General features: G+C 43.3%; 1 protein-coding gene across 7 annotated transcripts in view; it reads left to right on the forward strand.

The window, feature by feature from the left end:
* The window catches only part of LOC311235942 (AP2-associated protein kinase 1-like), a gene marked incomplete at its 3' end in the record, with an annotated part of 83,100 nt that overhangs the window by 24,698 nt on the left and 44,670 nt on the right, over positions 1 to 13,732 (forward strand). For all 7 annotated transcript variants that reach the window (XM_084323470.1, XM_084323473.1, XM_084323474.1 and 4 more), the window contains exons 3-9: positions 4,661 to 4,769; positions 6,209 to 6,351; positions 6,553 to 6,674; positions 8,156 to 8,237; positions 9,238 to 9,370; positions 11,524 to 11,627; positions 12,118 to 12,200. In XM_084323470.1, coding sequence (XP_084179596.1) covers positions 4,661 to 4,769; positions 6,209 to 6,351; positions 6,553 to 6,674; positions 8,156 to 8,237; positions 9,238 to 9,370; positions 11,524 to 11,627; positions 12,118 to 12,200 — 776 coding nt within the window. The remainder of the gene's footprint in view (positions 1 to 4,660; positions 4,770 to 6,208; positions 6,352 to 6,552; positions 6,675 to 8,155; positions 8,238 to 9,237; positions 9,371 to 11,523; positions 11,628 to 12,117; positions 12,201 to 13,732) is intronic.

Genomic DNA, 13,732 nt, shown 5'->3' on the forward strand with positions numbered 1-13,732 from the left:
GGTAGCCTGGTCGGTAGGGTCGGACATAATTTTACTATCTACTTTTTCCGCGTTTACCGTCTGTAGAAAGCTAGGTAGTATACTGGCAACGTAATCCTCTAAGTACTGAGGTGTCTGCCGTCTACGCTGCGGGCGATCTATTTTAGGAGAACCGTTTTGTGGAGTGTTCATCATTGGCCATGTCAATATTAATACCACTATATTAATATTACGCTAATTACCCTCCGGCTCGAAGGACCAATTGTAACTGAGGGGTACAATTCCCTGACTGTATTGATAAGTATGGTATCATTAAACCACTACCGTCTTATGTACATTCCTACTGGCCATACAGTACACAGGTATCTAATGATGAACACTTCCCACAATGACTCGGTTCCACACAAAACTGGATTTAAGTATTTATTAGCAGCAAATGGTACATAATATACTTTACTTTACTTTACTTTGGATGCGCTTATAAGGCAAAGGAATGTGCGTAGGCAAATCAATAACGAATGTCCATTCTCATATTACGCAGGAGATAATAATACAACCTGAATCTTAGGAATTATATCTATGGTACACTAGTAATTAGGGATGCCCCGATCGATCGGCCCCCGATCGTTATCGGCCGATAATCAGTATAAATATGCGATCGGGGAATTCCGATAATTAGTCATATTCGCTGATCGCGGAAACTGATCAAGTGGATATCTCACTCGCTTGTCTCAGACGCACAGGACCTGCAAACTGCTCCTCTTCCCTAGCTCCGCCCGTACCCGTGTAGAGTTTGTAAACACGGAGGCGGACCTCCTCTGCTGAGTCTAGATAGTGCATTCGACCTGAGCTAATGTTAGCTACCTAGCTATCGTTACTGTTTAAACAAAATTACCCAGTCAACTATTCACTTTTAGTAGGCATTGTCTAACGGTATTTAGCCGGCTAGCTACTGATAGCTCCGGATATCAACAAATGCCCCAGGAAGTCCAGTAGCCCATGTTGATATCTCCGTTAGCTTGCGTTAGCTTGCGTTAGCTGACGTTAGTTCACGGTTCAAAACGAAATGTCCGATTGAACTAAATAGTTGTCTTAACGTCATCTAGCCGGCTAGCAGTAGCTACAGATAGCTCCTGATATCAATGTCTTATAACATTGATTGAATGCGTATTCGAGCTGAGGGCTTGCTGAATGTGAAATGACCAAAGCATAACGTTACCAATAGGGTCCCGCTGCAGCGCCGGAGAATCCTTTTTGGAGCTAGGGCTACTAGAGTACACACAGACAGTGGAGCTGTTTGCAGATAGCGAGCATTTTGACTTGTTGCGTGGTGGCGATGTCTCGCAGATAATACAACTACAAGTCTAATTATATAATATATATTTTATTAAAACAAAAAAAACTTTTTATATAAAATAATTTAATTTCTTTTTAATCAAAAACGATCGGTATCGGATCGGTATCGGCCGATATGGCTCACGACGATCGGTAATCGGTATCGGTGGCAAAAAACGTGATCGGGGCATCCCTACTAGTAATATAGCGGGAGATACTGGTAGGGTCCCCCCGGTTGTAAGCCAGCAAGGGTAGAGGATTTGTCGGTAGTAGAGTCTGGGTCAACGATGATAAGGAGACTCCCAAGTACAGGAGACGGTGCAATAAGATCTTGATCCGCAGACGAATACAGCTGTTCTCCGTAGCATGCAGCTCCACATGGAAGAAAGCTAGCCGGCCTCAGGCTTCTGAGAGGCAGACTCGACGTGGCTCCTCACAGGGTAAATCCCACACAATTGTGGGTGTCGGCGATTCTCCGCTCCATTAATTACAGGACCAAAAGCAAATATAATCCAGCCGAAAAGGGCTATGCAGTCGTCGGTAGGTTATCCAGTGTACATAATCCACACGGTCCTCGTCTAGGGCCCCTCGGGTGAAAGCGCCATGGTAAGCAGCCCAGCCTGGATAAGCACTCTAGCTGGTACGAGGAAACGTTGGTGATGCTGGTCACTGTAGAACGGTAGCCGCACGATACACTATACACAAATAGACTATTACTGACTTAATAGAATAGGTCGAACTCGACGGTACAGCGTTAAACTCTGACACTTCAGTTATTAATTCGCACGCGGTCTCAATGCTCTATTTGGGGCCAAAAAGGCCATACTTCACCGCACGTCGTATCGTGGGTGAGGCTTCAACTTGTAGTTACTAAGACTTCTGACTAAGTGCTTCTGTATTCACCTGCGCCGTATTTATACGCTACGTGAACAAACTAGTACCAGCTTTATTCCTGTCTCATATCCTTGCGCAGAACCGTTCATGTCCAGGCAAGTCCCCGGCGGTGACTTTGAACCAGACCTTGAAGGTATGGCCATGGCGCCTGGTGGACCGCTGTCCAATAGGAGAATGAAATATTATGGTCTGTACTAGGCTAAAGGGATATTCCGTGTATATGTACAAGGAATATACAAGGGATATCAAACGATATACAAATATTATGCAATATATATCAATCAATAAATATATATATTCGGTTTAATCTGATCCTTCGTAACAATAATAATAATAATAATAATAATAATAATAATAATAATAATAATAATAATAATAATAATAATAATAATAATAATAATAATAATAATAAATAATATATCCTTCTTAGCAGACTTCTTAGCTTAACATCCCAAGGAACTAATGGGATAACTGGGGATGTTGTTTGCTCCTGACAAGAGTCTCAAAGTCTGGGGTGATGGTAGACAAAGCAACTCTGAGGTCATGCTCAATGTCCAATCTGTTCTTCTGCTTGGTCTTCAGCTGGACCAGAGCTGAGAAGCCACTCTCACAAAGATAGGTAGTGCAAAAAAAAGATTATAAAAAAATAATAATAGTTATTTTTTTTACACACACATCCGCGACCCACTCAAAATGGCCCTGCGACCCACCAGTTGAGAAACACTGGTCTAGAGTCTAGACTGATGTATGTTGTGTACTGTATGTCATAAATGTCATTATGAATTGAAAATGGGGGACCCGGATGTAAACAAGACGAAAGTCTTTCTCTGGTCTGCATCCCCTTAACAATTGTGTGTATTGAGCCGTACTGTATTGTACCCATTCTGCAATCTGTTAATAAAATGTTAAATCAATCAATCAATGGAAGTAGGTGAAATCTGTAGGGTAGGTTTCAATTAAAGGGACACTTATCTTATCAACAGGACTCAGACATGACTCGGTGATCTGAAAGAAGTGGTTTGACATGATACAATCTTGGTAAATACAAAGACTTATTTACAAGAGACCTCACATTTAGAAGGCAGAACGCAACATCATTGGTGGACCTGGGACCTTGAATAGGGTCACAAACAACATTTTATTTAACATATAAAAACACTTTGGACAAACAAGCATAGTTCTGACAAATTCAAACATCAACAAACATGTATAATAACTAATAAGTGCAAGCGACATCTAAAATATCACAGTTCAAAACTTTTAAACCATCTAACAGAATGAAACTTCAAAAGTTTTCTGTAATTCATTCCATTTCTACGGGACATAATATCTAAATCCAGTTTTGCCAAGCTCAGTTTTTACATGTGGTGTATCTAAAGCTAAGTAATCCTGTGACCTAGTGCCATATGTGCTGTAGTTAAAAGCAATCAGAGAGCAGAGATAATAGTGAAGTTTCAAAAGCAGAGCCTTATAGAGAAATAAAATGCAATTCATATCCCATCTCTTAGTTATAAAAAACACAATGGTGAGTGAGAAATGTATCTCTTCAGTGATAAAGCGCAGTGCGCTGTGCTACACCGCATCGAGGGGTTTCAAGGTGGAGGGAGAGGCACGCACGTACAGAAAGTCACCATAATGAAATGCAGACCCTAAATGACAAGGGATATTTGGCATCTCCTTGAAATCGATCTTGTGGGAGAGAACTGACTGTCTGGCAGGGCGACAAGTAAAGGAAAACTTACCAAAAGAGAGAGAAGGGGCGCAAGGGTTGAAAATGACTCATTCCAATCGTAACAAACTTAGCGCACCGCTGAATACGTTGAGTCTGCAGATCCGCAGCCAAGCCAAGTCATTACTGTGGCCAGCATCCCGGGGGTGCCTGGCTGCTGCTGCACCGTGGTTATTACTTCCAGCCCTTTGGCACGGAAGCACCCACTCTCCACACAATAATAGGCTGAACCGTAAGAGAGGGCAGGAAACGTAACTTTTCTTCCACCGCTCTTATCTGCTGGATTCTTAAATTCACCAGACACACTCAGCATTCCATCGACTGGATAGGTTTCTTTTACGATAGAAAATAGTCTGGTTGTGTACAAACCCACCAACCACATTCATCAGCATAACTACTGGCACAAGGCTAGAGAAGGCAAAGCAAGACAACTGATCAGCTGAGTTGTAAGCGTTAGCTAGCTCGCTTACCTAGCTTGATTAGCCTAACTAGCAGTACCTCCACAATGATAGTGGCCACTTTTTGCATTGTTGGAAAACTATTTTCCTCAATTCTCCATTTCTAAAAGCATGTCCTGTGTATAAAAGTGTATCCCGTGTCTTGGTTGGTCTGGCATTTGTTGCATTTCTCTACTCCTTTTCTTTGTCATTTTCAGTCTGGTTGAGCTGCTGTTGTTCTTTGGTGAAACAAACCCTCTGATCTCTGCATGTTTGTGTCTAACAGAAGGACCTGGTGGGCCACAGAAACATAGTTGGTTTCCTGGACTCCAGTATAACCGCAGTGGGAGCAGGCGATGTGTGGGAAGTCCTGATCCTGATGGACTTCTGTCGAGGTAATTCTGCCCGACTGGTCTCTATTCCTCCGTCTCTTTTGAAGGTCTAGAACTCTAGCTACTGTACTTCCACTGTACTGTCACTGTTAAAGGAGCATATTTATATTATTCACATCAGCGTTTCCGTTAGCCGGTATTTGACCGGCAAAATCTGTTGAAGTCCGACATATTTAATCTCTCCGGTCTTAATGTTCGGTGAAAATAATTCCCTCTAAGCACAATTTGATTATTTGAATTGTATTAAAATAGGCTAAAATTTAATAGCCTATGCGATGAACGAAACAATCATTACATTTGTTTCATCGTTACTTCTAATAATGACAACGACGTTGTCAGCGAGAGCTTAGTGCTGGGTGTGTGAGTGCATGTGCAGCTGCAGAGCCGGAGCAGCAGCGGCACAGTGCAGTACTCCAATTCAGCCATTGGCAATTCAGCTGTTGGGTGGGGGGCGCTGCTGAGCGGTCCCCAGATAGAGCCAGAAAAGAGCCAGAAAACAGCTGAATCTGCTGCTCTGCATCAACATACTCTCGCAAATAAGTCATTGGGAGGTGGAGAGAGAGAGAGTCGTCACGCAAACCCACGATAATGTTGCCGGCTCTCTCTGCCAAATTTCTCAGTTCTTCGCTTGATATAATTAATACAAATGTCCAATATAACGGAATTCGTTAGCTCATAAAAATGTGATTATAACAGACTGCTGTTTATTAATGTCGGGCGACTGCCCACAGACACCTATTTGATTTAAAGTCGGCAGCAGCACGGAGTCTCTGGACTTATTTTATTTGGAATATAAGGACTGTATATACGCAAAAGTAGCCTAGTTTTAAGTAAAAATATTATAAATCTACATGCCTTGATGATGTCATTCTTTTGTTTTGTTGTCATTCTTTTGCCTATCAATTGTTTTTAAGCTCAATAAACTCTGACCGGAATTTCTCTCATTTGACCGGTAGATTGAAATCTACCGGACACTGAGGCCGGCAACAATTTTTTCTAACGGAAACCCTGATTCACATGTGTTTCGTTCATCTTGGATCATCCTTTCCACACCTATTGAGATCCTTGTTCAATGCGCAGTGTTTTTGTTGTAAATATGGATGTATTTGGCTGTATGTGAAAGCTCATACTACATACTGAATAACTCAACAATCAACACATTCATCTCAGTACATAATGCAGCATCCATACTAGTCACATACTGTACATACATAGTGTGTTCTGAAATCGTAAAAAGTATAAGCAAGTTTTCTTAGCTAGCGTTACTGTACACAAAATGCCTACTAGATGGTAGTTGTAGAGTAAGTATGAGAGCTTTCAGACTCACCCTCACACACACACATCCACATTGTCCCTAGGTGGTACTTTCACTGGACCATTGCCACTGACTGTCCGTTGACCTCTGTGTGTGTGTGCCTGTGTGTGTGCCTGTGTGTGCGCAGGGGGACAGGTGGTGAACTTGATGAACCAGCGGCTGCAGACGGGCTTCACGGAGGCCGAGGTGCTGCAGGTCTTCTGCGACACCTGCGAGGCCGTCGCCAGGCTCCACCAGTGCAAGACTCCCATCGTCCATCGAGATCTCAAGGCACGTCTCCCAGTTCCACACAAAGCACGCGCCGAGACGCCTGCGTAAGCCTCTCCCCGGGTCGCGGGCCTCCCATTAGTCACGGTGTGGCGGCCGATCGCACACCGCGCTAAGTAATCCAGTCTGACATTCCTATTCAGCGCGAGGTCTGCCAGGCGTGATGGTCTCCTCTTCATCGCTCTCTTTCTCCTCTTCCTGTAGGTGGAGAACATCCTGCTGCACGACAGGGGTCATTACGTGCTCTGTGACTTCGGCAGCGCCACCAACCGCTTCCAGAACCCTCAGGCGGAGGGGGTGCCACTGGTGGACGAGGAGATCAAGAAGTGAGTGTTCCTTCAGGACGCAGGCTCTCAGCAGTCTGGTGCCTGGAGCCCCAGAGGCAGAGTTTCAACGTCCCGGACAAATGAGATCAATTCCGGTCAAATATTATCTGTGTTTATTGAGCTTAACGTTATACCTGATGCTCCGAAACTATATTAGGAATACTTAAATGTGTACTATTTCAATTCACAGGTTAGCATAGTAATTGAATGTATAAGAACGGCTATTCTGGTCAAAGGATTTTCGTACTCTTACTTTATTCTTACAAATTTGCACAGCCTCTTCTACCAAATGTATTTTATTTGCATTTTTGCATTTGTACATTTTTGTTTTGTATATTTTGTATAGTGTTTGGTCTTTATTCTTTAACTTTTTTACTGTATGAAGCACAATCTCAGGAGGCTCATACAGAACCAAGCATTTCACTGTAATGTTTATGTACCTTATATGTGACAACCTGAACGTGAAACTTGAACTGAACTTATCTCCCCAGCCTACCAGATGGGGAAATGTTTCAGAATTGATTATTCAACTTCTTTCGGTCCCATGGTTTTCCCCCCGAGTGTGATGATAAAGCAATGACAGAAGAATGTCCTCGTTATGCCAAGGAGCTGTCTGCCTGAGTTAGAGCCACAATGTCTTCAACCACTATGCTTCCCAGAATGACTTGCAGCGCTATGCTACCCACAGGGTTCGCACAAGGTCCTTGAAGTGCTTAAAGTGCTAGATTTTTTTAACAAAAAAGTCAAGGCCTGGAATTCCTTGAAAACAGCCAATTTTTTAACAAGGTGCTTAAAAGGTCATTGAAATTCAAATCAACCATTCGCATTGAATGTTTTTGTTCATCCATGATCAAATTGTTCTGAATCAAGAAATAGTTGTTTTCAAATCTGACGAGTCATCAAATCTGACAAGTCAGTCTCGCTCCAACTGCTTTTCCTAATTTCTTTGCGTGTGATGCATTTAAAAGTGAATTGTATCCTTCGAATGACATCCTTGAAAATGAAAAATAATGCTTGGAAAAGTACGTAAAAGTCTTTGGATTTCAACCCTGTACCCAGAATGACTTTCAGCGCGGCCTTGAGTGGCGGGTGTGAGCATACGGGCCTGAGAAGCAAATACCTCACTCGGACCGACTTGAATTGAATTGAAAAGTGTGAGCGAGTGCTTGGCTTGCAGTCCTAACCCGTTTACTAAAGCCTTCTCCGACGTCCCTTCTCCCACTGTTCCTACCCAGTGTAGTATTTAAATCTGAACGTGGCTCTCTGCAGACTGAGCTTATGGTTATTGTGCTTCTATGCAAACTGGGCTTATGGTTATTGTGCTTCTATGCAGAATGAGCTTATAGTTATTGTATTTCTAGTTATAACACAGAAACCTACTCAAGCGTTGGGCACGGCCCTGCCTTAGGATGTTAAATGAGTAACACTGAGAAACTTGTTATGTGCAGCCCTTCTTATCAGTGTGTCTCTTGTATCATCAGGTACACTACGTTGTCATACCGCGCTCCAGAGATGGTCAACCTGTACGGAGGAAAGGTCATCACTACTAAAGCAGACGTCTGGGTGAGTCTAGCTGTTTTCCACAACCTCTATAGCAGCCGTGCCACGAAGAGACCTTGATAAAGAAAGGCACCGACTCGCTGTGGTCTGAGACAAGGTCATGTCAGGGGTGGAGCAAGCTATTAATACAGTCTTAGTATTGGGTTACTTCCTTATAACCTCAATGTCACATTGATATGCAACGCCAAGTATTGTGATACCGGTTTATGGTACAAGATTTTTATAATGATGTTGGCGTACTGTCAGGTGACAGGAAATGTAAGTCCTCCTGAAAGTGGAAGTAATAGTTTGACTGGGCTTCCTGAAATTCTATAAAGGCCTTGAATGTCATCTAGCTAGGCACTAAATGAAGCTTTTCATTCACGAGTGTAATTGACTTAGATTTCCCCCAAATGATGCTATTTTAGCGTTTACTGTGGTCAAATAAAAGGCAAACACAGCATTAAATCACAACATATTGCTGTATTGAATCACAATACAGTGATGTGCCAATCTCGAAGATCTCCATTTCACCCTGATACACACACACAGCAATACTGTGATTATGTAGATGGCTGAAAAATTTGACGTTTTTGAGAGTGTTGTTTTTATATTGTTTTCTTGCAGAATGCACATTTTTAAGGATATGCAATACAATACACTGTTTCTGGACTGTATTACTATACGGTATCATGTGTTAACAATACCAACCAGGTATTAGTGCCTCGCAAAGTACAGATTTCCCCCCACTTTTTTTTATGCTGATGGGAGGTTTTGTTCTTCGGCCATCGATAACAGAACGTACATTATGTATATTTTTCCCTGTGGTCGATTAGTACTTTATTTACAGATTTTAAGCAAGATCTTTTCCCGGGAATGCCGCCACAGACACCCAGTTCATAACACTTGGTAATTCTGCATAGAATAGGGCTTTCATCTGTGAGGCCCAAGATCGTGACTTAACATACCTTTATTTAAGCTCTTCCTCACAGTATATATGACGGGTCTACTTTGTCCTCTGCAGGCCATGGGCTGCCTGCTCTACAAGCTGTGCTACTTCACGCTGCCCTTCGGGGAGAGCCAAGTAGCTATCTGTGATGGCAGCTTCACCATCCCAGACAACTCCCGCTACTCCCACGACATGCACTGCCTCATCAGTAAGGAGCCTTTAGCCCCAGAATGCACCCACTCTTCTACTTTGGGAATTTGTGTGTGTGTGTGTGCGTTTTCTCTCTCTCTCTCTCTCTCTCTCTCTCTCTCTCTCTCTCTCTCTCTCTCTCTCTCTCTCTCTCTCTCTCTCTCTCTCTCTCTCTCTCTCTCTCTCTCTCTCTCTCTCTCTCTCTCTCTCTCTCGCTCTCGCTCTCGCTCTCGCTCTCGCTCTCGCTCTCGCTCTCGCTCTCGCTCTCGCTCTCTCTCTCTCTCTCTCTCTCTCTCTCTCTCTCTCTCTCTCTCTCTCTCTCTCTCTCTCTCTCTCTCTCTCTCTCTCTCTCTCTCTCTCTCTCTCTCTCTCTCTCTCTCTCTCTCTCTCTCTCTCTCTCTCTCTCTCTCTCTCTCCCCGTCTCTTGCTCTCTCTCTTGCTCTCTCGCTCTCTCGCTCTCTCTCTCTCTCTCTCTCTCTCTCTCTTAGGTGTGTAATTAAAGCCTTAGGCAAAAGAAGAAAGGCTCTGACTCGTACACTGGTGAAATGTCTCTTTGAAGAAAGTTTTGTTTCTTCTCCTGGTTGTAGACGGTTGAGGGAGAGGATCCCGATAGACATATAGTCTAACTCCCCCATGTGGGTCGGCAGTACCAGGGGACCACCATTTCCTCAACTCTCCCCTCTGCCCTGTCTCCTGTGAAACTTCCTCTAGTACCTACCTGCCCCCCCCCAAACACACACACACACACACACACACACACACACACCTAGGCCTGCCACGATAAGCAATAAATCGATTAATTGCCGCGATAATTAAAATGAATGCAATGATTTTGACGGGCGCGATTAATTGCTATTTGCGCGTTTGTTTTAATGAGGCGGAACCAGTGCCCCTTGTCAGTCACTCTCCGTGTGGGTTGGCCGCTGGCGTTACTACAGAGCACAGCACGGGAGCTCCGTGGGGCAGTAGCAACGCCACATATTTAGCTTACCTACATTTCTCAATAGTGTTGCTCCTTTTAACCAAGTAGCGTTATTTGTAGTGTAACGTTAGAATAACACAGAATAACGTTAATACAATTACATGCATCATTGTTTACAATGAACGGGTGGGGCTAGTCAAAGCACTGGAGACGGGGACAAGTTAAACATGAATTAATTTATTATAACGGGTCATTTTCGAGTCGTGCTGCAGTGCCTACGCACCACAGCTATTCTATTATATACGGCTTTGACGCGTCCTCCTCATCGTTGATTGCCTGTAGTAGCTGCATCTAACGTTAGTAGCTAACGTTAAAACTAAAAAACACAACCAGACGAGACAAGTTGTCGGCTAGGATAATCGCAACAATACTTCCGGTCCGGTCGGTGGGCTTCAAAATAAAAGTCTTAAACCGGAAAAGACGGAGCGGTGGGCTTCAAAATAAAAGTTTTGGGAAATAAATTTCTCAATTTTTTTTTTAACCGGTCGCAATAATATCGCTTATCGCGATATTTTCGGGGGCAATTAATCGCCCAGCAAAATTTGTTATCGTGGCAGGCCTACACACACCCCACCCCACCTGAACTGCTGACTCACATGCAGTGCTATTTTGAGCCGGCATTATCGGCGTGCCTCTCTGCCAACCAGACTTCCACACAACGCATTCCATTCTGTATCGCTCCTTCTTTCGATTTCACACGCCACGTGTGTGTGTGTGTGTGTCTGTGTGTGTGTGTGTGTGTGTGTGTGTGTTAATTTCTTTATTAATCCCCTTGGGATACTGACAGGAAAAAAAGATAATAATAATAATATCATATATATATATAATAATAATAGAACATAGTAATTATAATAATAATAGATTGGCAGTATATTATATTGATAATAGTATACATAGCAGCGCCAGAGTCTGTGCAGTGTTTAGTCATTTTTGTAAGATTAATGTGCAGTCAGATGAATAGTCAGTCTTATGTGTGTCTGTGTATGAATACATGCATCTGTGTGTGTGCAAAACTTATGTCAATGTGAACTCTTTCTTAATAATAATAATAATAATAATAATAATAATAATAATAATAATAATAATAATAATAATAATAATAATAATAATAATAATAATGGATTGGATTTATATAGCTGACTTCTTGCGTCTGTGTTTGTCATCATCCCATGCCCGTGTTCTTCTGCCAGGATACATGCTGGAACCTGACCCTGATACCAGACCAGACATCTACCAAGCATCTTACTTTGCCTTTAAGCTGGCCAGACGAGAGTGTCCCGTCCAAAATGTACATGTAAGTCATCGTCGAGATGAGGCAAACACGGGACTGGTGTTGAAAGTCTTTATCGATGACGGGCTAATCCTCTTTTTTCCGTCACAGAGAGAGAGATCCCTGTTATAGTATCCCACACGAAGTGGCTTTAATTGCATCTCATTGTTTCGCAAAAAGAAACATTAGTCCAGGTCAATATGACGGCGAACAGAAGCTGAGCTTTTTTTTGGCTTTCGCCCATTGGCTGCCCCCCCCCCCCCCCCAGGCCTCTTTGCAATGTATTGACAACGTCAGCACTTTGTGCTCTGAATCAGCGCATTTCTAGTCTCATCCCACAAAGCAGCCTCCAGACTGGACATTAGAGCAGACTGGTCCGTATGCTGGAGCCAGGATGCTCAGAATGTGTTATTTCCTCAACACCATGTATAATACAAGGATGAAAGTGTGTGAACATGCTTGGTTCGATTGCACTTGTTAATTTAAGAAGCGTGCCTCTTCTTAACCCTCTCAGAATTCACCCATTCCTGTGAAGCTTCCTGAGCCCATCAGAGCCAGTGAAGCTGTGGCCAAAAAGAGTCAATCAACCAAAGCCAGGTGAGTCAAGGGCAGAGCATTTCCAGTTATCGTCATCAGTGTGAATCGAGATCACTTTATTGCAAAGGAAATAAAGCCGGGCCTTATACGCTGGCACGCTGGTACACTGACATCGGCATCAAAAATCATAATCACGATTATTTAGATCAATATTGAAATCATGATTATTAAACACGATTACTCATCTTTTACAAGTTACAGAAGATTAAAAATACAGTAACTGGAGAAACGGGCCGTGTCTCCCTCATCACCTCTCAACACGAGCTAAAACTACTTGTTGTGAAGGGCCAGATTAAACTGAGAATCTACCTTTATTGTTTGATATACTTTGTATATTATTTATATATATACACGGAATATCCCTTTACCTGCGTTCAAACCAGAGTAATATTCGCTCTCCTATTGGACAGCGCCCCCAGGCGCCAGCGCGCAAGCCCCCAACGGCAGGTTCAAAGACAAGTTCAGGCATGTCAGAACATGCCCGGAGTCAGCGTATTGATACCAGACAAAGACTGCGGTTTGGGACTAGATATTCACTTAAGTATATATAGAGCGCAAGGTGCGCACAGCAGTAGTTCAATTCGAGAACGTTCAGTACCTTACCCACCTTCACCACGAGTCAACGTGCAGTGAAGTGAGCAACCTTGCGTCTAACAGAGCATTGAGAACCACGTGCGAATAGTTTAGTAAAGTAACGTCGAGTTCGACCTAATCTAATGTGAAGTAAATAGTCGTTCATTTATTGTATATCGTGCGGCCACAGTTCGTTCGTGTGTAGCATTACCCAGCGGTTCGTCGTGTCTTCAGCTAGTGTACTTAGCCAGGGTGTGTGGCCTAAATACGTCGCCCACACCCGAGGAGTCCTAGGCGGAGAACCGTTGGACATGTACACAGGAGAATCGGCGTCGGCGATTGCAGAACCATTACTGGTTGGATTATATTGATTTGGAACGTGGTACCCGGAGAAGAGCATCGTTGATTTCCACTGTCGTTTGGGATTCAACCTCGTGAGGATTACAACTCGGGCCGGCCTCGTGGACGGAGGCTGGCTAGCTGTCATCAATGCTATCTAGCATTTGGATTACAATTATTACTTTGCTGCTGATCAAGGGAGTTTACAAGGACCGACTCCTGTACCTGGAGTCTCTTTATTCCTCATTGAATCAGACGGAGTACCCGAACATTCCTCTACCCTCCAGGCCTTACACCCCCGGAGGGAACCCATTGTCTCCAGGCGGTACCAGTGTTGCCCTATCTAGTTGCTACTATACGACAGGTGGTGTCAACTTAGACCCATCGTAGGATTCCTGCTATTCTTAGTGACTCATGCTATTGACTGACTTTACGTATATTCTTCGCCATACAAGCGCGACCCTAATTCTCATTCTGTAACCTAATGTTGCCTAATAATAATAAATTACCCTCAAATACTATTTCTTTGTCAATGCCGTGTTCTTGTGGGTGTTCACCATCTATATTTGATGTACTGTCTGGCCAGTAATTAAAGTACATAACTAGCAGTGGTTTAATCT

Source organism: Notolepis coatsorum, assembly GCF_963971535.1.
Source record: "Notolepis coatsorum genome assembly, chromosome: 10".
Classification (NCBI taxonomy): Eukaryota; Metazoa; Chordata; class Actinopteri; order Aulopiformes; family Paralepididae; genus Notolepis; species Notolepis coatsorum.